This window comes from Kryptolebias marmoratus, linkage group LG16 (genome assembly GCF_001649575.2).
Source record: "Kryptolebias marmoratus isolate JLee-2015 linkage group LG16, ASM164957v2, whole genome shotgun sequence".
NCBI lineage: Eukaryota > Metazoa > Chordata > Actinopteri > Cyprinodontiformes > Rivulidae > Kryptolebias > Kryptolebias marmoratus.
The window spans coordinates 18533128-18561007 of record NC_051445.1 but is presented as its reverse complement, the minus strand read 5'-3'; the positions used below and the strand labels follow the sequence as shown (position 1 = coordinate 18561007).

Sequence of the window (27880 nt, the reverse complement as noted above, 5' to 3'; positions counted from 1 at the left end):
TGAAAAACTGCAGAATACACAAAAATCAAAGTCATCCTTACCTTCTTAAAATCAAGGGTGCAGAGTTTGGCCTTCTCCCCAAACTGCCACTTGCACTGTGTGTCTGCGTCGTACAACTCTCCTGGCAGCTTCTCTGGGTACCGATACTCTTTGACTGCTTTGGGTTCATCTGATAGGCACAAGGCCTGAGCAGTGCTGGAGATGGGATTAAACAGGAAAAGTAAGAAGAGTTCGAGAGTTTAGGGAAAAGGAAGAATAATGGCAATTGTATAGGCACTAAAATACATTTTAAAAGACAAAGAAGAGCAGTGATGATGAATAAGAAATGAAATATTTTCTCTAATATGAATTGTGATTTATAATAAGTGAACAGACAAGAGATTGTCACTTGTGCCATCCTGTGAAGCTGCTGGTTTATAAAAGACTCACTGCTGGGCACAAACAAATTCCACAAAAGCGAGCATCCACATGTTCCTACTGACACTAGGGGCAACCTTCAAGTGTTGCCACGGCAACATAACATGTTGCCAAACACAAAACCTGGGAGTGATGGCTTTCACGCATCAGGCACTCAATTCCGATCAACATAAAAGGTCTGTGCCCATATCGCTCGTATTCTAACACCAGCAGGGGGCTTTCCAATGTTAACTGATATCAAGGGTTTCTTTAACGCGATGTTTTACAGCTTAAACACTGCAGTCGGGGGAATATAAACCAAAAATATGGTGGAAAGAGCACAGAAAGGCAAAATATGATGGAATGGTCCATTCTGTTAGAGAGTGGTCCTGATTGCTTTAACAGAATCTGTGTGTGTGAGGGATTTTATAGGCCCTATGTGTCTACAGAGAACAGTAACTGCTCTGCAAGTGTAATATGCTGATGTTCTACATGATTCACAGAATAAGGATCCTGAAAAATAGATTATGTACACAGTGTAATTCAGTTACACACATCTGTGGTCATTTAAATAGGTAGTGTAGTCAAAGATGCACAGTCACTCAACTATTTTGCCAACATCAAATGCTGTTAACAGAACTTATTTTGTTCTGTTTCAGGATTTCATGACAAACTCTCTTAGCACATCTTTTGATATTTACTGAAAAAGGCTTAAGACGAAATGTTTTCCCCAAATTTTAGGCTACAGGCACATTACACAAGTTCAACATCAGCAGGAGATAAAAAGTGTGGGGCATGTAAAAAGGATCCATTGTTATTTAGGATTCCCCAGAGATCATCTGACTCATCTCTGCCAGACAGAAATTACTGAGCTTATTCTTTATACCATGGTTACTTGGTACATGACACACAATGACATCTGTAATGTGGAAAATGAAACTTAAAGGTCTTGACTACAGATCACAACTGCAAGACTGCTCGATTAGACATAAACTGGATTTCCTTACTTTTACTTCCTTCCTTTCTGTTAGGCTAAAGGATTACCATGACTGAGATAACTCGATCAGTTTTACAGATATTGGTCTAAAATTTGGTGCGGTAGTAGCTGAGAGTCATTCCCAACACATATTTTAAGCTTTAACAGATTGCGTAAGCTCTTCCGATATCCATGCAATCATGCACAACACTACAGTCAAGATTTGACCAAAATGTTGATACTTTGTCAATTTTCAAAATAAGATGATCATCTTCACATAAGACTTTGTCATGAAAGGCAGTGGGCGATATGCATAGCTTCAAGGAATGCTAGCTTTTAATTACATACATTTTTAAGCAAAAGGGCCATGTATTAAAGGAAACTTTGTAGGAGCTGTCATGTGATTTATTACTCTGAAATTATACTAAAAAGCTATGTTTGCACTGATCACGTTTTATATTCAGTCTGCTATGAATAAAACTCATTAGGGTAATGGGACTAAGAACATCTGTTTTACACTGAAATAAAACCTAATAACAAAAATCTGTGTGCATGTACCATTTGCTGCTTTGAAATAAAAGTTGTGGTTAATGGCATGGGAAGTTGATTTTGCATTTTGGAACTTTGAGGATAATTTCAGTTTATGTGGTTATACATTTTTCTGAAAGTTGTCTCTTTAAAAAACTCATGGCATGATCACAGTAAATTAAACCTAATTCAAAAGTATATATATATATATACTGTATATATATGTTGAATGTATCAAAATACTTTTGAAAAGCTAAAATATTGTTGTTGTGTTGTGGTTGTACTGTAGCCTCTTTCAAAGACATGTAAACCAGATCTGTAAATACCATATGATGCCACTTTATTTCTAACGCATTTAAAAGCAACGTAACAGCTGACCAAAGTGTTGTACGAAACAGTGTAAAAGAGAAAAGAAATGAAACAACATCAAAGCATTTTTGTATATTCAATATTATCCCATGAGTCAATTTATTAATTGTAAATTGACAACAAAAAGCCAAAATACCTTAAAATAACAATTATTGGCATTGTTAGCTTTAGCTTTATAATCATGATACATTAAATGTCACTTTTTAATCCCTCTCTGACATGGAGAAGTCAACAAACAATAAAGAAAAAAAATCGAACAAAAACCTACTATTATATAAAATACAGCATCATTTTAAGCAAACTGCTTAAACTACGGCTACCATATTTATAGAATTGATTGTGCCCATGTATGCCATTTATTTTAGGTAAAACAAAGCTTTTAAATAAAAAAACCTGATGAGACATGCAGCACCAGCACAGACCTCTTAGCACATCCAAGCACATCAAAAAAACATTTAGGAGTCTCATCTAACTTAGTCAGAGACATTTAACCCAGAATAGTTATGTATCAGAACATTTTATTGATTGGAACTAGGAAAATAATCTGCAGCTCAGTAATTTTGCGTAAAGAAGATCCAAAACACTCAGCTGTGCAGAAGTCCTCTCCACGTGGTCTTTAGAAGTGATGGGAGTTTAATTTGAGGCTGACAGGCCTAACAAGGTTGAGGTCATCCCTGCTCTAATAACTCAGGGAGGAAATATACGGTCTGTCTCCACCACTCTGAGATGGGAGACCTGACAGTTCAGTTAACACATTGGTAAATTTAGTGGAGGGCACTGACTCTGAGCTATCTAGTTTCTAGAACACAAACACCCCCCCACACACACATACACACATACCCTAGCACATTCACAGACACAGAAACACAGCCAGACATAAGGACGCTGCAGCAGTGATGGTTGTTTTCTCGCTTGGCCGAACAGACTGTTTGCTTGGAAATGCAGTCACTGCACAAAAACACATACTATTTTTCCTCCTGAAAACCTACACCAACATGTAGCTTGGCACATAATAAATATCCTTCCTGAAAATAGCACTCAAAGGTGAAAACCTGCACCCCATACCAGTGAAAGTAGACATTATTCTAGCTCCTTTGTCTTTTCAGTCTCTGTGTCACACAAGCAGGCAATAATTTGACCAACAGTTCTTTAAGTAGCACTATTTAGATGATAGTTTCATTATTACCTAAAATATCTGCCATGTTTTTTTTTTTACAACACATGCTTATGCACCTTAAATGTGCATTGTTTCCCGCATAAGACATAACAAAGGCTGAAAAGACGAGTTATTCATTGCCCAACAATACAATGAACTGTCACATAATGTAGCTCCTGAGTTCTAAAAACTAACAAACACTTTTCAACGGAAGTTACCCTTCATAAATCAAGTAACTTAGCACTGATTATCACTAAAAATCATAACTTACTTGAGAAAGCGGCTGAGATACTGACGACTGCAAGGAGACCAAGAGAAGATACCATTGTGACCGGCTAACGTGGGAGACATGATGTTGCCCTCTGACTTTTTGCAAACGTTTCCCTCACCATCATGGACCATTCCAAAGCTGGAGGAAAAAATGTGCAAAACATTTTTTTTATTATGACAGTTTTTTTTTCCCCCTCATAACATCGTCTTTTTCTAAAGGAACAGAAGACATCTTCCCAAAAAGACGTTTTTCATCATGCGAGAGAAACTTAAAAAAAAGTGCACCAAAGAACCCCATCATCAATTAGCAAATTCTTGTAAAGTACTTACATGTTTCATTGTTTAGCTTTATGTGCATGATGCACTTATTTATTTTAGCTAATATTATGAACATCTACATGTTTCATAGTTGTGCCATCAGGTGAGGTAAAAGAGAGCCCTACTTGTGTCCAGATTCGTGGGCGATGGTGAATGCCAGACCCAGGCCAGTGTCTTCATTAACGGTGCAGCTTCGATACTTGCTGCACATCCCGCTAATTGGCGCAAAGCCTGCAAAACCATTGTTGCACATTGTCAGTTTATTTGATGGGTTTTACGTAGCAAAGGTCTGTGGATGCAATAAGTGCTGAAAAGTTGTGTCTCTCTGCAACACAGCTTAGCAGTTCTTTAATCTCAATGAAAGCCAAGTCTCTAAAATCATAGGAAGAACGCTTGCAATAATTTGAACTGTCAGTGGCTACATGTATACTTAAAAAATGAGAGCATTGCATAGCAAAAATCCCTTCCATATGTTGAAACGAACCTTTTACTTCATACAAAAAAATTCCTCTGTCCCCACATCTTTCTCCTATCTCTCATCCTCTATTATCATTTTACTATTCAACTTCCCCTGTGATCTTCTCTGTCCACTCTCCTTTTGTCTCTTTTCCCTTGACACACATGCACACGCGCATGTACACACACACACACACACACACACTACAACCCGGGCTGTGAATCAGAAAGGATAATACACATGGGGCCCTCCCTTAACGTTTTTGTCCCACTGTCTCATGGAGAACTTATCCTTGGGTTTTACTTAATTTATGACTCAAAGTCATTTGCTTTCGAGTTCAAACCTCCCCTGAAGTAATGCTCTCGTGTAAATAACTAATGTGAGTAATGATATTAAACATAACCAGGCAGATTGACTGTGAGAACTAACATGTAGTTAATTTTCTGTGTCAGCAGGGAGGAGGGTCATATATTATATATCAGTTTTGAAATATGGGTGAAAACATTAAGGGATAGGGCTGTAATGGCAATGCAAATAAACGGTGTTATATAATGACTGGTTGTTCTAATGGCCGTATTACCTTGCACCTTTGGGAATTAGTCAACCGTAAGTTTTTATGACTGTAAATGGTCACGCACAAAAACACATTTACACACCTTTTAACAAGACCTTAATGGCAATGATTTAGGTAATGCTAGCCCTCACAGTTTCAGGTCAAAACTTGTGTCACAGCATTTTAGGCTAGTGTGTGTGTGTTCATTTGTGGTTGTGTTTCAGCATGTGTTATTGTCGGAGTGTGTTTATTGTTCACAAAAAAAGGTTCTCGAAGAGTGGAAGATAATAGGTTAGGAAATGAGGTGTTGTTAGATTGTTAGTTGGGAAATGCTCATATGAGTGTGTCTAAAATGCTACGCTCTGTCTCTTCTCTTTCACAAAGGGGTGGTGTTTATTTTTAAAGGGATATTTTGACTTAGTATAAAAAACTGAAGGAGCTCACATCTTGTTTCTGCTGGTTCCCTTAGGGGTAGCCAGAGTGGATCATCTGCCTTCATGTCACCCTCCTCCTTTGCCACTCCATCCATGAACCTTCTCTGTGGTCTTCCTCTTTTCCTCACTGGCAACATCATTAGTCCAATATATTCTAATATATCCGCTACCCTTCCTCTGCATAACCAAACCAAACCACCTCAGCTTTGTCTCCAAACTGCTCAACCTGAGCTGTCCCTCTAAAACTGCTGATTCCTAGCCCTGTCCATTTTGGTCAGTTCTAATAAAAATCAACATGGCTCTTGTCGATCAGCTTCCTACTCTCACCATTCTCACTTTCAGTCATACATAAAATCACACCAGCTTTTAAAAACACAGTCAGACAAAGTTTTTCTCTGTTTTGTTTGTATGGCAGCCAGCCTTTGTTACAGTTTTGGTGATGTTGGACTGCTTTGAGAATTAAAAAAAAAAACAGCTGACACTTAAAGGGTTCCACTAATAAAACCACTTACTCTATCTTCTTTAGCAACAACAAGTTTAGACCTATTTAAGTCAAAACATAGACAGCATTCTTTGTTGGAAACATGCAAAATGTTCAGAATGAGCTTTATTTTTATTTGCCTTAATGTTTAGTAAAAAACAAAACAAAAAACTGTTTCTTTATTTATGTTATAATAAGTTGTTTTGTTGTTTTTTGAGGCCTAGGACAGATTTTTTTTCCCATGAGGGTGTTAAATATTCAGTGTGTTCTTTTTATTTCTAAAGATTTCTTATCTTATTAGAGATATGTTCCTCAGACAATGTTCTTCACTGCTTTACATCTGATATTAAACTTCCCATTATTCCATAAGACTTTAGAAAAACACTGGAGAGCACACTGGAAAAGGAAACCTGCAGATCATTTAACATCTGGTACGGCTGGTGTCACCCGAGGTCACGCTGAGTGGGGGAGAGAAAAGGAGCTTATCCCAGACAATGTCATAGCAGGTTTCCAATGGTAGGCTGGACGATGCAGTGTCAATTACATTTACATTTGTTTAACGATGATATTTGAAAAAATAATGCATTCAGACAGATAGTGTCAGCTGCCTGTGAACAGCTCCTTTCCAGTCTGTCAAACTTCTCAGCACTTTTTTATTCAAAAACGGTTTTCAAAGCATTTCTTCAGCCCCCCAGAAAGCCCCTTCTGTTTTAATATTTTTCAAAGGTCATTGCAATTGACAATAAGAACAATCTATAATACCACAAAACTATGAAGCAGTGATAGTTTTTGAAATGTACTGTAAAAATTCCAACCCTATGTTGCAATGTTTTCACTTCTTATTATCTCAATCTCTGTCCTGCACCGCGTCATTGTATCCGTTAAATTTTTTTTACTTGCATTCTGAATTTCAGGAACTTGAGATTGCAACAAAGTGAAGATTCAACCCAATCTGCTGTCTTCCTTAGAAAGATAACTTTTACTAACTGTCTTTCTGCTATGTATGCAAATGTTTTTGTACAGTGTCCTGAAATGACTTTTGTTGTGAACCGGCTCTATATAAATAAACTGAATTGAACAGCGTGGTAAAGTCTTACCAAGGGTATCACAGGGTTCATTTTTCCAAGAGCAGATGTCTAGTCCCGTGAGGAGGATGGCGTGGTCATGGTGCCGGCCCTCTCTGCCCCCCAGAGTTGACTGCCAGCGGCAGAAGCTGTTCAGTGTGTGATCAGCATGGTGGTTGATCACCAAACCATCCTGTGAGGCAGACAGAGAAACAATGTTGTCTTTTAGAACTAAGGCTACCAGATTTTTGCGCACATTTTGGATCCTTGCTTGAACCAGAGTTTCCACGAAAATGGGATTTTCTTGTCTTTTCCTATGAAAAACGTGAACTAAGGATTCCTCTGCTTTGACTGATCAGTTCCACCTGCCTGAGCTGGTACTGTCCACTGTTCGGCATTGTCTTTGATAAAATCCCACATTTGCAAAAGTGTTTTTTTGCATGTCAAGTTAGTGTACATCTCTGAGCACAAGATAAAAACATTTAAAGAAAACATTTGTTATTTGTTGTTGTCAGGCACTGTCAATAATAATTCTGATAATATCTGTAATGGCAGAATTTACTATAGGGTAACACCTGTTGTTTATAAGTCCTGATAATGTTATGACTTCTGTTCCAAGTCCCATGGGAACCAGACTGACTTGCCTTTCTCTAACTCCTCCTTCTGGTTCAGTATTTCAATATCTTTAATAAAAGCACCTGTGTTGATTGGGAGAACCAGAGCTTTGATTTGGAGCTTCCCTGTTCAGAACTGCTCTCTATATTCTGTGCACATTATATAAATAAACCTGCTTGAGTGATTTCATCTGACAGTGCCTGGAAATTCATTTATTGCTGCCACAACATATCCCACTTGCTTTTGTGACATGCTATTTCTTGTTTTTAACTACTGCACTCCCAAAAAATATTGTTCTTCTGATAAATATCAAAAAAGCCATACACTTTATAAACAGAAAACCCAGCAGAAGTCTTCGGCAGTTAGGACGAGCCGTTTCTTCGAACGCTCATTCTCTGCGTTTTGGAGGCTCAGTGGAGGATGTACATCGTTATTGAGTGGAGGCTGATTTTTGTGTGAACATATGAGGACCTGACGCCTAGATCCTCACCTGCTCTTCATCCAAAAGGACAAGACCCACTATGATGATGTTGATGTTCCCTCCAATTGTTCCATCCTTGAACAGGCTGGAAACCTACAGAGATAACACAAACATTTAATGTTACTGATGCTGCTTTTACATACTTTTTATTTATCTACAACTGGAATTACATTAACAGTTGATGTTTGTACCATTCCACATAAAAATAAGGTCTATCCCAAGTAAAAAATATGACACACCTTGACAGCTTTGTAGACATAACTCACAAAGCTCTTTTGATGGTATTACTAAGGCCTGACAACCACAACTGCTGTTTTCAATTCAGCTTCTTGTACCGACATCTGATAAGTCATAACAGTTTATGTTCTCAGAGACGACTCATAATCTTTTGTTCCTGTTTGCTATCTCTCCGTCTCTCAGGCCTTGTGAACACATCAGGTGCCACTCACAGAACCTTTTTTCTCCTTTTATACTCTCATTCATTCCTTATGTTCCTCATGTTTGCTCTTACTTTGCACTGACACACGGGAAGATACACGGCTGTTGAAAAAAAGATGTTCTGAGGTCAAAGAGGGAATCAAAGCTTTGTGCTTTATGTTAAATGCACAATGTTTGACAGAGTGTCAGATTTGCACATCCTGCTCTGATCAAAAGAGTTCCAGTGAGTCACCATGTTTTCACTGCCACATGGAGGAAGCAGTTTCCATGGAGCTTCAGTGTTTTGGAGTACACAACGTATATTGTGTTTTTTCTTTAAATTAGTAACTACAAAATGCCCCTTTTTGAATGTCTTTTTCTGTCTGCCTCAGGGAAATCATAAATCTATGCAAATACTAGATAGCTTTATTTAATTACAATCTCAACAAATACCGCTCTGGAGTACGGGCAGGTGGCGTTAAGGATTTGTTGGTTTTTTTCTCAGTGAAACCCCATATTGTATTTATGTGACTCCTCAGTGGTGAGCTGAGACATTTCCAACTGGGTTTCTCACTAGAAGGCACTATGTTTTCAAAATAGACAGATTATCTTTGGATTTGTCAGTCCATCATTAAGTAGCCAAACGAGCGTGACAGAATTTGCTCGCAGATCATCTTAGGGGATAAGGAGGGACGCTGCGAGTGCTTCACCAGTGATCTCACTCACATATCAGTTTCATGTTTGCAGACGTGCTCTTTCTGATCACTACCCATGTCTTTTAGACTTTATCTCAAAGACATGGATATCAACTTACTAAAGCCTTAGTTATGGCACATCCTAAATAAACTGCGGCTGATGTTACTTTTTGTATAACAACACATCTTGATAGGAATCTTGAAATAACAGGCCTCAAAAAAGGAAAAAAAAAACACTGCCAGCTCATGATTGATGATCTGTAAAACACAGTATTTAATTGCAAAAAGTTCAGAAAATTTATGTTCATTTTAAATTTTATATTAGTTAAAAAATGGAGCCCTGACTTTCTCAGTCATTATAAGATTATTTTCAATTATACAATTATCCTGGTGCTTATACTATGATTATTAACCTCTTTGACAGGTTAATTCTCATTTTAATGAATAATTGTATCTTTTTTTTTTATTAAAGTCTTATGATTCTCACAAGGCATACCTTGATTTTCTTGGCAACACCTGAGGCTTTGACTAATTCAAGTAATTGTTGCCATCTTATAATGTTCTAAAGTGATGGAAACATTTCCCTCCCTTCCAGTAAATAGAAGAAAAGATTTACATTTAACTTGGTCACGGTAAATTTATCCAGTAGTCTGCTCAACTCATGAAGCATTTGAGCTCTGCTGTGAGCCAGAAAAGTATTCTTAGCAAGGTTATAAGCCAATAACGTTATAAACTAAGAACAAAAATTGAATATGACAGTATGTTTATTAATAAAATTAGCCACCAATCCAGCCATAACATTGTTTCCCAAAAAAGGTCCAAGACTTTTAGGGAAAAAATGATGGGCCATGTTAACTGCAGCTTGAGCAGTATAGGAAACAAAAATCTAAATAGATTAGGAAAAACAGTGCAGCACTTGATGCTCGTGTATTACAGTTTATATCTTCGGTTATTTAAAGAGAATTGGGCAATGAACGACAACACATTGTGTTATAAATGAGATATTCAGAGGTTTGTTTCATTTGAAGTAAAGCTGCACTGTATATTTAAGCTGTATCATCATTGCAGTATCAATGTGCACAATATCAATATTGCAAAGGATTAATAATTTACAAAGACAAACTGCTCTCCAAATTGCATGGTGGTGCTATTAGCACTGTTGTCTCACAGCAAGAGAAGGTTGCAGGTTTGACTCCAAGCTGTGGTATTTTTCTGCACACAGTTTGCCTGTTCTCCTTGTGCATGTGTGCACTCTAGTCCATCTCTGTGTGTCCCTGTGATGGACTTGCAACTTGTCCAGGGTGTACTCCGCCTCTCGCACAATGAGCGCTGGAAATTGGCACCCCTGCAACCCCTGCAACCCTGAATGGAACAAGTGGGTAAAGATAAAGGATGGATGGAAACTGTCCCTAGGTATAAATGTGAACAGATGTCTGTTCAGGGTGTTCACTGCCAGGCACCAGCTCCTGTGACCCAGGACAGAAACAAACTGGTAAAGACAATGGATGGATGAATAGATAGAAACTGGTTTCCAATAATATGTTTGGCAATCAAATGGACCCCTCTAGTGCTCTAAATGTCCACAGCTAATTTAGATGGTTGTGGCTGAAATGCTGAAGCACATGGTGAGTTTGGTGAGTGCCAAGATGATAGATGTGGATTTATAGCAACTGATATCATCATTGCTATATTCAACAATAACAATAACATATTGAGCAGCTCTAATTTGTAGTGCATCTAATGTTCAGTTCTCTGCAGCAACTAGATTCAGATACTTAGGACAATACACAGATAGCCAATTGGTAGCAGCCTACACACACACACACACACACACCAGCTGGTATGATATGTATTTCTCTCACCATGTTGAGAACAGTAAGGACATATGTGGTGATGTTCTCATGACCGTGGTTGTCCATCATCTTTCTGTCCACCACCACCAGTGTCTCCACATTGAGCTTCTGATTGTGTTGACTCTTCATCAGCACTGCTCGTTTGTGCCTGGGGATTAACTTGTACTCGTCTGGAAGAATAAAAACGTCCTCCTCTGGAGGTTTGGGCATATCTGTGAACATAGTTTGAGGCAAATAGAAAGAGGTAGAACAAATAAAGTGATTAATATAGTTGTTTTAACTGTTTACCGGTGCTAAAGCGGCAGCAGGCTTTCAAACATGTTTTAGAATAAAGTCATTTTTGGTGACTGAGGACAGAAACAGTGGTTTAACTGACACACCATCCCTTCCATGTATGATACTGTTTGTGGCAAAAATTTTAATAAGTGTGGAACCACAATATGTACTTTTCATTAGTAACAAGAAGCCATAAAATGATAGCAGAAAGATATAATGCAATGCAAGACAGCAAGGGCCAATGATAAGTTTTAATTTGTTGCAGGAGATATAATTAATTTATCTATCAATCTATTCATTTTGGTTACTTACATTTTGATGCAAGTTTTTTCAGTCAATTCAATTTAGAGTAGAACAGAATATTTTGCCAGTAGGTCATAAAAAATACTTGCTTTCCCCCCCAAGAAAGTTGCATAAAAAATATCAGCTCTAGTTTTTTCAGTTTAAAAAAAATTTCACATATAGACATAACCTTTAAAAAGCCAGCTTTGATATATATATATATATATATATATTTAAATTTGCATTTGTGAAAATTAAAGCACTTTCTCAAAACTATATTTGCATACTGACAGAAAGTCGTCTATATACCTGTCATTTAAAAAAGGCACAGCAGATATCAATTTGGCCCTGACTTTACTGCTCCAAGTCATCATTTCTGTGGTTCCAGGTTATCTAAACCTTCACCTTTTAATGCCTAACTGAGATCACCTTCAATGACCTCAGTTTGCTTAAATAGGCAGACAGCAGGTGATCAGTACCCAGCACAGGTGTTCAGTGATGTCAGCTCAGGGAAATGTAAACAGCACATGCAGCTGGGGTTCTGCAGGATTAGAGCAGTACCAGTCCAGTTCCTGAACAAGCAGTGTTAACAGACCTCAAAGTAATTTTCTTATGAACAATGATTTCACAGAGAAAACTTATTTTAAATAATTACCCCTAACCCTAACCCACAGATTAATACACTAATAAAGTCAACTGACTTGTAAACTGAGACTGAACTTTTTTGTCAACAAGAAAATTAATAAAGAAAACTTAATTTTCTGAGATGAATCCAGCAAGAACATCCACTAAACGATTCCCAATGTTTGAGTCTAAACGTTCCTTGCATCTTTAATTAAACAATTTCTGATAACTTCGTGCAGTGCTGTTTTCCTCTCAAATAGAAAAGGGATAATGATGCATTCATGCATGTTAACATAAACTCTGCAACCTTTATCAGATTTTATACATTTGCATGAACTGAACAAATACAAAGTGTCTGAAACATTTGCTGAGTTCCTATAATGTTTTGTCATCCTAAATCAATAATAAAATCTAAGAACTTATTTTAAAAGTGTTTCTTTCCCTTTGCACCAAGCAAACACACTCTTCTAAGGCCAGCGGCTAACAAAGTTCAACAGAAATGGTAATGAATGCATTTGGCACGTCATATGTGTTTTATTTTTGTGCATTAAGTTATAAGTGATGTGATACTTCCACACAGGGCCTAAATTTAATTTGAGAGCTTATATCTAGAAATTTAAAAATATTATGACAATGTGGGAATATGTCTAAGTGAAAACAATGTTATTTAAAGTTTCCTCATTTAGAAAATTACACAAGCCAAAAATGAAATCTTTAAATCTCTTTATAATCTAATTTTGCTCGTAAAAGTCAAACAGTATCCAAAAGCAAATGTCTCTTTAGTGAAAAAAAAATCTATATGACTAATTTTACCCTCATAATAACATGCAGCTACATCATCAGTGCCGAAAAAGGCTAATGCTGTGTTTTCCCAGTGCCTCTTTCCAAGCACTCTGTTTGACTGTTTACTTAACTTGTGGCGAGGAAACAGTTGCAGAAATGTTTAATGCATCCAGACAAAATGAGGAGTGTTAGTGTGCTGGTGGGGATTAAAATGAGAAATTGCCCTTACATACATTTCTTCCTTCTTCCACAGAAGTGCTGCCTTTGCTTGTCCCCGTGCCTGTAATCGCTGTGGTGATGGTGGGTTCCATGATGCTTCAGTGAGTCACTGTGGTCCGAGCTGTTTCTGTTGTCATGGGAATGAACACTTTGTTGTTTTTGTTTTAATTGATCTTCATTATCTGCTGTAGACTCTGTCTTTAAATGGAAACTTCTGTGGGAATCTGTCGATCTCTTCTGAAGCAGCCGAGGCTCGAGATGTCTCTCTTTTGTCCAGGTGTCTCCGACGTTCTTGTAGAGAATATGTGGTTGGTGGCTGTCAGGAGCTGTGAAGTTCTCCCTCCGTGCAAGGCTCCGTGCCACTGGTCTCAGGAAGTAGTCTGCATCCGGTGTTCGAATCAAACCTGACTAGAGGCAAAACAAAATGTCCAATGAGTCTGACTGCACTTGAGTTTAGGCTTACTTGAACATAAAATCACATTCTAAAAAACTCTTGTTCTAATATCCAAAAGGATTAAAAATACTGGATTTTAAAGCAAGAGTTCAGATTTTTGAAGTGGGACTTTGTAGAAAGGTTACAAAAAGGTAACCTTTCTACAATTACCTCAGTTTGAAAAAATGGAGCTTAATTCTGAGCAGATTGATGATGTTACAGCTAGGTCAAAACCAAAATCAACTGCTTAAAACAACACTAATCTTAAAAATTTTACAGTGGTTAATCCACATGTTATTTTATATACAATTACATAGTTGTCAATATCACAATACATGGCTTTTTGCATAAATTTCTAGTTATTTGCAAGCACAGATATTGGCACCAGCAGCAAGCTTTAGCTTTTCTGGTGTAGCTTAGGGCACTTTTAACAGGAATTTCACAATATTTCTACCAGAATGACTGTGATGCAAAACTGACACTGATGAAAGGTTTTACTAAAAAGCATTCCCATGAACTGACTTTGAAATTATTAAGACTGAAGTTGTTTCAAGATAACATCAATCACTTCAGTCTTGTCACGTGGACTATAGCATTAGCTTGTCAGTTCGGTCAGAATTAAACTCTGTTTTCCCATACTTAGGCAGATCAGAAAACAATTATATTCGGTAAGATACATATGTCACACATCAGGAGCTGATGTAGTCTCTTAAACTGAATGTAAACTGAGGTACTGGACTCTCAAAATGCCAACAATACCAAACCTGCTTCAGCTATTTGTAGAGTTTCTTGCTTCTGTCAGCAATTAGGCAGGACCTGACCTTTGGTCACAGCAAACCTGAACACACGAAACTTCTGTGCAGCTCAATTATGAACCATGTTTCTTCACCTTTAGCATCTGTTTTGCTGCTCAGGGTCAGCTGGTAGTTATCCGCTAAATCTAACTAGGATTTGTTTATACAGATGGGTTCCAGAGAGCTCTGGGGATCATTCTTGTAGACACAATACTTGTGTAAGAAATATTGTAAATACCCACATTACCTTACTATAAATAAATCCCTACATGATATTTATAATTTTTTTCTTGAAACTGCAGTCATGGATCATAATGCGTGTTTTTATTTGATGGGGGAAACGTTACCTCTAAATATTCTAAAACTGACTTCAGTTGATTGTCTCTCCATTCCAGATCATTTCTCCTTCTGCTCCAAAAACACACTCAGAAAATTCAGCTTTTATGTTCTATTTTTAATCAGATTTGATAAACCCGTCACATCCAGAGATTTGGAGAAAATTTCCTTGCTCTCTGCCTCTTTTCAGTCTCTTTCAGTCCCTCTAAACATGCACTACATCTATGCTGACAGTCAGCTGGCGTGGAAGGTTTGGACTTTTACCGCACTTGGTTATTTCTGTGGTTTTTGAAAATATATTTAATTGACTGCAGTCATTCCTCTTTTTTTCACTGTGAGGGGAGTGTGAGGTCTCTTGTTGCACCAGCCAAATATATATTGAAACAGACAGGATATGTCTGACCCAGAGTGTGCAGATTGTGTGCGAGTATATATGACAGTCTTAGCATTGTTAAACGTATGTTATTATGTGAGGGGGGAGATAATGTCTGCTGGAAATAATGTGTGCCTTTAGGACAGGAGTAGGCAACCCTGGTGCCACTATCCTGCATGTTTCCCTGCTCCAACACAGCTGATTTGAATCAATGGGTGATTAACAGGCTTCTGCAGAACACGAAGATGTAATTTAACCACTGAATCATATGCTTCAAATCTAACTGTTAATTTTATGCCCTTACTGTAGATCAGCTGATGTTTACAGGTGTTGCTATAGGGCGATGTTGAAGAATGCTGTCAGGAACGGTGGAGACAGAGGCGAACCCAGAACGCAGACTCATAGTTATAAACAGAAAACTAATTTATTAAACTAAGAAACAAAACGAAAACAAAAAAGCTGATGTGGTAGCAAAACGAAAAGAAAAACAGAGCATGAACATGGAGCAAAAGAATCGGGACAAGACGGCAAAAAACAACAAGCAACCAACGACAAACATGAGACAAAACTTAGACAATGGACCAGCGAGGTATGGAGAGAAATGACCGTTTTTAAAGACCGGTTTTAAAGACTGGGGATAACGAGGTGAGTGGGAACAGGTGGAATGATTGCTGAGTCGGGACAGGTGAAGATGGCCGTGTCTGACAGAGAAGTGAATGACTGGGGGAGAGTGAGAATGAACATGAACATGAGACAAAACGAAAAGCAAGTACAACCAAATAACACAAAATAAAACAAAACAAAAACCAAAGAACTAAAATCAAAATAAAACAAAAACAAAACCCAGAAAAAAGCCAAATCACCACAAATGCCTTGCAATAGTATTCATGTCTTTGACATTTTTCCTATTATCATGCCTTACTGTCTAGAAAAAAAATTGAAGTTTCATCTGCAGAACATACCTAACACATGAGTACACCCTACAAAATGTATCATTTGTTGTTCCACCTTTTGTAGCATTTACAACTTTTGACTTTCTAATGAGGTATACCTGCGGCTTTAACACATATAGCAACTCTATTTGTTGTCCATGTCAGGGAGAAAACTCCTTCTGTGACCTCAAGTTAAGCCACACCACAGATGGGCTTTGAATTAGTCATTTCAAAAAATTAAGTGTCCCCTGAAGAATGCTCGGAGTTGTCACATGTCCTCTTTTATCTGTTGGCACTGGTCACTTTCTATGAAAAAGAAAAAAACTAACTGCACAGTATTGTGATGATGTGCAGTAAAAATACCGTAACATTATTCCAGAACCTTAGTAACTTTTATGCAGCCAGAGCTTTGAAAAAAGCCAGATCCATCTTTGTTGATTTTAGTCATCCATTCAGAAATTAGTTCAATATGCTTCCATCAGGGCGAAGACACTCTTTGCCACGGTGTAGAACAAACCAGTTCAAGAAATCTTCTTTTCCATCTGCTATCAGCCTTTTAAATGTAATATGTAATTGTTAATGTGTTTGTAATTGTGTTGTTATTTATGTTCCATGTTATACTGCTAGCTGTAACTCTAACTACCCCTTGGGGGGGAAAAAAAAACTACCTCGAATCACAATTCACTGAAAAATGAACCTCTGTTTCAGTTTCAGTCCAGGGTCTCCATAAGTATTTGTCTTTATTTAAAAACATTCATAATTACTTTAATCTGAGCTCTTTTTACAAACCTAGTGGCAAGCATCCCTTCAGGATGATGCCGCCACCACCATGCTTTATTTAAAAAATGGTCTGAGAAGATCAAGATACTGTTTGCTGAATGCTTGGAGAGTCTTCTAAATAGCTTAATGTCTTTTCTTTTCTCAAGCAAAGTACAATCTTTTTGGCCACTCTCATACAGAGTCCATCCTAAAAACTAAAAACTGAAGCTCTATCTCCGCTGTGGACCTTTGGAGCTTTTACGGGTTACCTTTGATATTTTGTCTCTAATTATTACCTTCTTGCTTGTAAAGTGTTGTTTTAAAAAAAAAACAAAACAAAACAAATATCTGCTCTACCTGGACAGGTTTTAGTGCGGTGCAACACTGATTGTTGTTTCTGTGTTGTAAAGCACTTTGGATCGCCTTGTTGCTGGAAAGTGCTATATAAATAAATTTCACTTCACTTCACTTCACTGTTCATTTTCTAATAACAGTTTTAATTGTGTGATAAACTCAAATTCATCCGCCTTCATTACAACCCTTGATCTTGTTCAGGATCACAGGCTAAACCTTGCATAAAATGCCAATCCATCACAGGGCAACAGAAACAAATGAAACAGCCATTCCTGCATACAGTGACACCTAGGAGCAATTTAGAATCCCAGATCAATCCAATGTGAATGGTTTTGGACTAGGAGAAAACCAGAGTACCCACAAAAACCCACACATTCATTAGTAGAACATGCTAACTCCACACAGAAAGACCCCCGGCCAGGTTTCAAACCCAGGACCTTTTTGCAGCTAGGCAACGTTGCTAACCATCTGCATCACCCTGCACCCCCATGTTCAAATCATTATTCTAAATTACCCTATCCCAGTCTGAACTTTGAACTTGTTTGGAGAGCTTCTTGATTTTCCTTGGGCTGCTTGCTTTGTGGTGCCCTTTCAGGATGTAGTGTAGAGGACTCTAGTGGCTTTCAGAACAGATACACACATTCAGAAAATATGTAACAAAAAGAGTGTAAGTAAAGGAGCTGGACTTCAGAATTATCTCATTTTTGAAGATTATTGGCAGCATTAAATCTTATTTTTGGTATTTAAAACAAATTGTATACAGTAGTTTTGTTCTTATTTTTATTTTAAAACACTGTTTTCACTTTACCACATGTGGTGTAGGGAGGAGGATCAATTAATGAGCACGAACAAGAGGAAGGAAATTAAAGAGTGGATTACTAATGCATTAACACTTTTAACTGTTACTTGCCGGCCAATGGTCAAGAAATACTCCACTCGGGGTTGTTACTTTTCATCAAATGTGACAAGCGGTGCATGAATCCACATGGTACCCCTACAACACCCCACCGAAGTGCAATCACAAGCAATTGTCATCATTTGGTTTGAAGACACGATGAGGTCTATGACCAGAGCAGGGCTGCTGTCAGCTTTCAAAACTTCACATGCAATGCATTTATTCTGTCTGGGTGGCTGGTTGTGAGAAAGTGGAGGCTTAGGGCTTTTGGAGAACAAAAGAAAAGAAAAAAAAGAATAAAAGAATAAAAGACAATGTTCCTTCTGTTTTTCTTTTTGTCACATGGGGTCCTGTTTGGTGAGCTCATATTGGCAGGAAACCCAGATGGAAAAGACAAAAAAAAAGAGGAAATCCATAATAGCACAAGACAGCCATGGGGCTCACACCTGCAGCCTGAGGATGAAAATATTTAGCTATAAGTTGTCATAGCAACTGCCATATTGTGATATATATATTCAACAGCAGGTCGGAGTGCTGTGAGTAATCTGGCTGAGTTACCTCTACAAAACTGGAAGCAGCTACAGAGCTGTTAGATCAATATGGCCAGTGGTGCATTTAGTGTCACATTACTGTAATTCTGGTTCACTATTAAAAGTGATGCACGTCAACAAGCATAAACATCATCATAGTTAAAACTCAAAATGACTCTGACTGCTACTTACAGCTCTTTACTTTCAGCACCACAGAAATGTGTTAGATTTAAATAAAACTTTCAGAAAGTTATGACCGTATGCATAGCTATAACTGATTTCTCAATAGATTCAAGATGGCTGCCACAGCAAAGCAACTTTAGTGAACACAAAAATTGGTATAACTCAGCTAATTTTACTGATACTGAGCCAAACTTAGGTATGGTCATAGCTGAGAGTCATCCCAAACACATCCTCTGAATGATAAGAAAACAGGCAAGATATTTGTTGAAAACTCTGGTGTTGACTCTTAAAATCAACCAACAACTGAGAAAGACGCACTTTAAAAGCACAGCTAATAAATGCTTGTTATGCTAATTCTAAGCACAGATTGTGGATAACAAGTTAGGGCTTGAAAACAAAACAAAACAAAACAATAAAAACCAGAATAGACATTTTATGAAGAAACACGGGCCAGTGTGTTAGGAGATTAGGGCAGCAAACAGCAAAGTCATCAGATTACACACTGTGCTCTACAAGGTGCAAATAGCAGTCATAAAATGCTGAAACACTTCTTGGGAGGGCGCAAACAGCTGGACTCTCTGGAGTCGAGACTCATCCAGACAAGCAGCAACAGGAATAGGGTGGGCGGGTAAAACAGAGCAACGGAAACGGGGGAGGTGAGGGGCATTCAGTGCATTACAAGGTGCACCTGAATGTGAGCAGTACGTGGCTCTCTTATTTATTTTTCCATAAGATTCATGCTTTTCAAACCGTAAGCCTATCAATATAGAAAAATGATGCAAACTGAAATAAATTCATCCGATCTGTTTTTTTTTATCAGACAGTTTAATTTAAATAGTTTTTGATATCTGCACCTGATAAAAATACATACAATTTTTACAACTTTCTTGACAAATCTTACGTTGAAAATGGATGCATGGACCACACTGTTTGCTCTTCAAAGCCCTATCACATCAATCCCTTATTTAGTTTTTGGAAATCCCAGAGGTGGAACAAGTGTGCAGCATTCTATTATCACTACTGCTACTAGCCTGAAGGCAAGAAACATACCCGTCTTTTTACAAGAAGAATAAAACAAAACAAAACACATGCCAGTCGACTGGTTTGTAGTGGCAGGACCTTTAGCAAGTTTTTGTGATGTAAGGTTTGCTTGACAAGTATGAGTGAAATTAGGATGAATGAAAAATAGAGAAGAAATTGAAAATGAAAAACAAATTAAATATGAACCAGAGATTTTAAGACTAAATGTTTTTGGTGACTGTCTGTCTGACTGTCTGTCTGTCTATCCTAGCTTAAATTCACACTAGATTACTATAAAACTAAAAATAAAACAAAAATTGCTGTACCAAACTGAAACAATGTCTACGAAACACTCTGCTAACCCTAAAACACCCTCACCCCAATGAAAGCCTGACTAAAGTTCATTATGCAGTAACATAAAGTCTACGCAGAACAGGAACAGTTTTATGATCTTTCATTTCACATATGTGCGACTGTAAGGAGTATGAACCCATTTGGCAGGTGAGTTGTGAACTTAGCGGGACTGGCATGGTACTTTTGTTCCACCAGTTCCTTCCTTCTATGTACAGGATTCTTATATTTGGTCTCCCTACTGTCATCAAAGCTGGGTTGACCACTCTATGGGCTGCCAGAAAAGGAGAGATGAAAAGGGAACTTATTTTACAACATCGAACTCCCTACAAAGGGGGTTTCAGTGCTCAGGATGCCAAAGAGGGAATAAAAGACCCTTATAATCTTCAGTTCATTTTGATTTTTCTCTAGTTTTCTCATTGCCTCTGTCAGCCAGCCTTTGTGTGGCAGAGTATGTTTCAGTCACTCTAAGTTCAGACAGAAAATGTTGATATTCTCAGAGGAATCGTTATCCTGGAGCATACAGCAGCACATTATTTTAAGACAAAGTTCATGTAAATTTCTATAATATATTTGCTGATCGGTTAGATGTTGCTGTGAGACAATAAGAACGTGCAGCAAGAAACATTAGGGCATTTTTGAGAAATGGTTACTATCTTTCCCATGGAGTCTAAACATCTGACTGCTGATAAAGCTTTAGCAGGTCCCTAATTCCCAGCAGAAAAAGTGGAATTCCCACTGATGCACTACCCCAGCCTGTGCTAACCAGCATGACCCGTGAGAACCATGTTTGCAACCCTGGACTTTCCTGGTTTAATCTTTTATTAGGAACTAATCTGAAGACACACACATACAATCAAAGACAAAGAACCAATTCTCATGCACAATTTTATTTTTCTGTTATACAAATATAAACAGTAAATTAGCTAGGGAGAGCTGGGCATTTATTCTGCTAAAAAAACACCAAAAGACAGGCTAAGGTGAAAGGTAGTCATATGTGTGTGTGTTTTAATAACTGCCTTGCTAAACCTGAGAATAATATAGATGGGATTTTAAGACTGAGAGGATTAAATATGAATTCATAAAGTCCTTTGTTCTCTTGTTCAGTCAGCTAAGAGGGCTTGATAAGCAGTTGGGGTCTTTGGGTGGGAGGCAGGCCTTTCTTTGGTTTCCCAATTGTAATTCTTACAGTAGTGTTTTTTTAATGCTTATGGATCAGAAAAAGACCACCAAGGCAAGAACTGAAATGCAGCCAACTTTCTCTAAAAAGACAAACCAGAATAAGAGCAAAAAAATTGCATTTTAGCAGAAAATGCAGTGTGAATGCTGAGTGCTGAATGACTTTGGCTAAAAGCTAAAATTAGCTAGTTAAAAGCTTAAATTTGCAAAACAGTAGCTACAAACTGAAACCTACGCAAGAGTAGCTAAAAGCTACAATTAGCAAGACGGTCGCTGAAAGCTAAAAATGAAACAAGTAGGCTTAAGTAGAATTCAAAGAGCACAAAGTTTTTTAAGCAATTTCCATTCATTTCAAGGGGAAAAAACTTGTAAATTAAACTGAAATACTCAAAAAAAAGTCTAAAAACCCCCCAAAAGTCATAGCTGTACTGTCCTGAATGAGTTAAATGGTGACATATGAATAATCATATAGCTAAAGGAATGCTGAAGTAGCTACAGTCTGATCATTGCAATAAATCAACACAATTTGGATGTGGATAAAAGTGGAGTGACCATGTTTTGGTATCTCAAACAGAAGGCTAATATATTTTATTATTAATTATTATATATACTTTTATTCTTTTGTCATCAGTTCAGTCTCGCAGCTCAGTTTTAATGTGCTAAAAGTGAGTTAAATTATATTTACCATGAATAATATGCGCTCAGCTAACGTGCGATTGAGAACCTAAATAATACCGCTTGCATACATATGTAAGGAATATCAGATAACATTTTATATCTCGCTACTGAACTGCATGTACTATAGGACAATGAATAGATGCTTAGCCATCTGTTTAGCATTTCCCATTCTTACAAATCAAACGTGACAGGGTGAAATGCCTCACGTGTCCTCGCATTTGGTACTCTTGCAGGTTTAGGTTAAAGTACAGTAAAGACAGAATAAGTTAGGGAAATAACACAAATACCATCAAGGCTTGCCTGCGTTATCAGTAGAAATTTAATTCAAATAAAGTCGGCTGCAAACTTCCTGGCCACACTGGTTAGGCAGTTTACTGCTTGGGTGCTTTGTGGAGAGCAGCCTCACTGACGCAAAATAAAACTGATGACAGGAGCAATGTTTTAAATAAGCATACTTGTCTTTACAGTCACTGAGTTGTAGTTTTATCTAGCTCTTCTGGTTGCCTGTAATCTACCCCACCCACCCACCTTCTTACCTTTCAAGTTTTACCACTTCTCAGTGTTGATTTAGTTTATTCTTACTGTTAATTCAGAGTTTCTAATGTTTATACTATCACATTATAAGAATAAGTCAAATTTCTATGGCTCTCAGGATCTAAATTGCCTCTAAATCTGGTAGTGCAACTGCAGCTCTGCCTAAACAATCTAAATGTTTCCATAACTAAACTAAAAGAAGATCATCCGAGACACATGCTTTCAGTTGGAGTGACCTTCAAATGTTCTGACACAAAAACACACACCAGCTCCTCTAACTCGACTGATCTGCTCCCTCCTTCTTGCTCAGCTCCCTCTGCAACCCGATTCTGTGCATGTTCAGACTCACCATCCCCAAGCATGTGGACAGAGCCACCGAGGAGTTGACCCCCGACCTCAGTGACCCCTGGTAAAAGCAGTGGTCGTCTTGGTGGTAGGCCCTCAGGCTTTTGGTGCCGTTCTTTCCCAGGACCTGGATTGTAAAGCCAGGTGCGATCAGGCTCTGGGATGCCTCCCTCAGCTCCATGTGGAAGTCCTGACCCAAGCCCCTGAGCCGGAAGTGGACCGTTTCACTGCTGCCGCCGGTGTTTGACGAGCCAGCATCAGGAGTTAGGGACCTACGGCGTCTTCTGCGCTGGTGGTGCACGATTTCATGAGAGATGTACGCGCCTTGGTGGTTGACTTCATATGGAGTTACTATTTCATATTCTAGGAAGAAAACAGAATGACAAGCCTAAAATAACACAAGATAAAATGTGCATAGATGTTTATATGTGCAAATGGTCAATAAAACATTGAGTTAGGATACAGCCGTCTAAAAGTAATGATTTTCACACATATAAAAAAAGCAGAACCATGTGAAAGAAATAGGTGCCTTTTGTTACGCCTTTGATTTAAGGCAGCCAAAAAGGAATGTCTTGAAGCCAGCAACATATTTAGATACCTTCACAACTTTTTTTGAAGTAATGTGATGTTTTTTCCAGATATTTTGCCAGTGATGATGTGATCCTGTTGTGCAGCAGTAACTTAAATTAAACATTTCTGGTGACTACTCATCAGTCGTGCAGGAATTACGGCCTATTGTTCCTAAAAGAGCAGCTTCAGCCTTAGGATGTTGGTGAGTTTCCTCAAATGAACCTCTTGTTTTAAGTGCTTGCACAATATTCGTATTTGTTTTAAGATATTGAGTCATTCTTGATCAATATTTATATTATTCCAAAATCGTTCTGTGTTTGAATGACTATGCTTGTGCAATTGGTTCAGTACATGCAGGCACAATTAGCTGCTGTGGTAACTCAAACGACTCCAACCCATAACACTGTCACCACGAGCATAAGGTATGATGTGAGCTACATTTCGCTCTTTGTGTGTCTATGAATCACTTTGGAAAGATAAAAAGAAACTTGGATCTCAACAGATTAAAGTATCTTTTTCTGTTATTCTACAGTCTAATTGTTATGTTCACCAGAAAATCAACCCTTTTTTTTCTTAATTAGCCTCACAAATACCAATAATTGCTTATCTTAAGGACTTGCAGTGCTTACATTTTCCATCCTCTCTGTTCTCTTTGCATTGTGCAAGTGGAAATACTTTTGCATAAATGAGCAATCCTTACCATGAATGTAAATGTTTATTATTATTTAAACACATTACTAAAAGTGTTCAAGCAATTTAAGATTCAAGACTATCCCTTTGTGTTTTAGGTTGTTCCTAACCTAATTTTAGTGGTTTCAGCAATCTCCCTTGCTTTTTTTTGCTTTCTACAGAGCAATAATTTGACCCTCTTAGCACATTTTCAAGGTCAACACAATGCACCTTTTGAAAACAGGACCACTCACTGCATTAGTTAGCGTTAATTAGCTTAGTGCCGTCTAAATTAATCACTGCAACATTTCTCCATTAGCAGGCTGTTACCTAGCAGGCATCATTTTCTTGGTCAGGCAGTATATGCAGAAATAAAGCCTAGACAAACATCCAAGCAAAAACCTTACTGGTTTTATAAGTTAAGATGGAGAGATTGCGCAAAGAAAACTGCAGTACGCAACGTTATGTAAAGTGTGCTGTTCTCGTGGTCACTCTGCACTAACTTGGTTGCGTCAACATAATTTATTACAGTATATTAAATACTCAGCCAACTGTTCGCTTGGCTTCATCACATCCAGAATAAAAACATAGCTTTCCTTTCTGAAGTTGATCTGACTCATGGACGGGTCCAGATACAATTACAGGAAAAGGAAGGCTTCTACATCACACCAGCAGGCCTGTCTGTGGAGAGTGAATTGTGTTTGATCTAGTCATGTACAGAACTTCAAGCTGGATAATGGCACAGAGTGGCAGGTCACTAGCTTGGCCTACTCATACACATAAACTCATACTGGCACTTTGGCAAGAGAAAAAAAAATCTACAAATTGATGTATTAGGAGAAATTATGACAACACTTCAGAGGGGTTCAGAATCAACCCTGTGCTTTCTTTAAACATAATTTTTCCCAAGATGTTACGCGCTGTGCATCTTGTATAAAGTGTGTTCAAACACACACATGTCCTCAGAGGTGGATTATTAGTAGAACAGATTGTGTGCTATTGGAAACCTCCTCGTCTTTCAGTAAGTTAGGTCATGTTTTGTCTCTTTGTCAAGTTAAATTTCACAGTAATATTAGCAACCTCGAACACAGGCAGCCTCAGCTGATGTACAGCGTGACCTGCTCTAATAATGAGTAAATATAGAGCAGACACATGGCTTAGCTGGGAGAAAATCGTGCAGGCTGGCAGACGGTGTGTCATCTCTGGCCACGAGAATGCCTGGGGTTTGAACTTTGTCGTGTGGCGACAAAAAAGCCCCTGTCCAAACACGAAATGCTCATTAGCAGACGCATTTATTTAAAGCACCTTGTTTTACAACGACTGCATGTGTTTTAAGATGGGTGGCCGCGGAGCAAAACTAAACTCCAGTCTTGAAAATGTCTCGAGAGGGATTAGTGTGAGAGTTCGACTGCAAAGATATACAAGGAGGCAGGTAGTAAAGCCTGAAAGAAAAGTCCTTTCTATCTTTGTGGCTTTGCTCTGCTCCCTCAACACACATGCACACACACACACACACACACACACACACACACACACACACACACACACACACACATGTTTAGTGGACTGTCCCACTCCCACCCTAACTAAAAAAAACAGCTGCACTGACCCATGTTGGACAATATACAAACAAAGAGTCTGCGGGAACATATCTTTCTCGCTCTCACACACACACATGCTCACACACACATGCACATTCTGTCTGCTGATGTCTACTGAACTAAAGCAGGACTCCGCAGTTGTTAGTTTGTTAGTTTAGTGGCTCTTGACTACCATTAGAACTGATCAAACAGTAGATACTCTGGTTTGAAGTTAATGTCAGCTTGAAGACCTCAGTACAGATTCCACACACGACTGTTTAAACACTAATTACACAGAAGAAAAGGTGAAAAATCCTTTAATTCCTGTAGGGGGCTAACCCTTCAATTCTGTTCTGGAGCATTTGCAGAAATCTCCAAGAAAATTATTATTTTTTTTTGATTATTACTTTTTTGTTGTTGTTCTTCATGTGTGTCTGTTTCCTTTGTTAAAGTAAGCTCTTCATAGTAACACCACCACCAACAACAAAAACAGTGTGTGGAGGAGAACGCACAGCCAAAGAAACTGCTGACTCAGCGCTTGGATCCAAAACAAAGGACAAGTGAGAGTCTCTTAGACTCACTGAACCTCTTGCTTGCAGTAATAGTTGACTGAGCATCAGTGCACCATCGCTTAAGACTCTGATCACTCTCCTTTGCAATATTAAAAATATAAAAAAGTTTGAATAGTATATTTAGAAGTCATAATGTAAATTGTTTTAGCCTCTTTTTCGAGGGTTCATTAAAAACTAACACTCAATGTTTCTTAGATAATTTATTTTACCTACTTATTTTTTTTCCTAACATCATTATTATTATTATTATTTTATTTTTTTTATGGATTCCAGTTAGAGGTCTGTTGCTGGCCCATACAACATTGAGGCTATTTTCTGTCAGGTTGCGTGTCGCCCCCAAGCGGTGAAGAGAGGTATAGCACACAGCACAGGTGAGCGCTGTTTGATGCTGCGGGGCGTTTCAGTGATGCGTAATGGAAAAGAAAAAAAAGAAAAAAGAAAAGAAAAAGAAAACACTCTCATTCAGAAATGGTATCTGCATATACCTGTAGATGACCGTGCAGGGCATCACCACACTGAAAAGCTGCAGTTTTAATTTTTTTTAATGAAATAAATCGGACATTTAATGGAAGCATCGGCTTACCTGTGTGCGGAGGTAAATTGAGTGAGAGAAGAAGAGCCGATGCGCCTGCTTCAGGACAACAAGGTTCGCTCTGAATAAAATGGAAGAGCAAATGTGACATTTTTTTTTGGTTGTTGCTTGCTGTTGCAGTTTGCTCTTTGACAGTGTGATCATGCCTGAGACAGACGGACTTACTTTGCTCGAAGTGGCGGAGCAGAAGAAGTGCAACAAGACCAACCACCGCGTCCAGTTTCTCCACTGTGCGCGCAAAAGGCGCAGGAAAGCCATGTCTGCGGATCACCTTTGAGGCAGCTGAAGCCAAAACGAGAAACACAGAGAAAGACTCCCCCGGCAGCTTTTACATGAGAAGTCGGGAACGGGGCAGCGGCTCTGCTCCTTGTTAACGAAGCATCAACGAGTTTCAGCTGCGGGCTTCTTCACATTCGCCACTTTGGTCCCCATTCGTGTCCAATAAAGTGCCTGAACTCAAGTCCTGATCTCTCGGCAAGTCATTTTCTCTCTCTCCCCCCCACCACACACACACACTCAGAGAGCCGACTACAATCACCCCCCTCCCCTCACCCCAGCTCTCTGTCTGTCTCTCCCCAGTGACCCCCGCCGACCACTTTGACTCCCAATGAAATCATGTGATTGTCTCAAACAGGCTGCGGTTCGTCCTGACAAGAACCGACTCAAGTCGCACTGAGTCTGTTTTTTTTTTTTTTTTTTCCTCCGAGGGGGCACTGAATATAACACTGTGTGAGTGAATGCTGGGGGGAGCCATCTGCTTGTAGCCAATCACATTTCACACCTGTGTTTGGACGTACCCATTCATCTTGGGGTCCTGTCAGAGGACAAAGGGTCGGTGTAGGTGGAAAAAACACAAAGAAACTAAAAAAAGAACAGGAAGGCTTTTTTTTCCCCTTAATATTCCTAAAAAGTTAAGATTTTTTTTTAGATAGAATCAAACAGAATTATCATCTT

At 38.4% G+C, this 27880-nt stretch overlaps 1 protein-coding gene across 2 annotated transcripts in view; it reads right to left on the bottom strand.

Annotated features, from left to right (window-relative positions):
- Positions 1–27444, bottom strand: part of LOC108232201 (A disintegrin and metalloproteinase with thrombospondin motifs 16) — a 54946-nt gene extending 27502 nt beyond the window's left edge. The window contains exons 1-10 of one of the 2 annotated variants that reach the window (XM_017409825.3): positions 27092–27444; positions 26918–26987; positions 22948–23306; positions 13262–13655; positions 11073–11275; positions 8108–8191; positions 7036–7195; positions 4139–4244; positions 3697–3834; positions 42–195 (exon numbers count right to left, since the gene is read on the bottom strand). In XM_017409825.3, the coding sequence (XP_017265314.1) occupies positions 42–195; positions 3697–3834; positions 4139–4244; positions 7036–7195; positions 8108–8191; positions 11073–11275; positions 13262–13655; positions 22948–23306; positions 26918–26987; positions 27092–27184 (1761 nt within the window). In that variant the 5' untranslated portion in view covers positions 27185–27444. Of the gene's footprint in view, positions 1–41; positions 196–3696; positions 3835–4138; positions 4245–7035; positions 7196–8107; positions 8192–11072; positions 11276–13261; positions 13656–22947; positions 23307–26917; positions 26988–27091 lie in introns of those variants that run through there. The other variant, XM_025004593.2, reaches the window with a different exon arrangement.
- Positions 27445–27880: the final 436 nt, after the last annotated feature.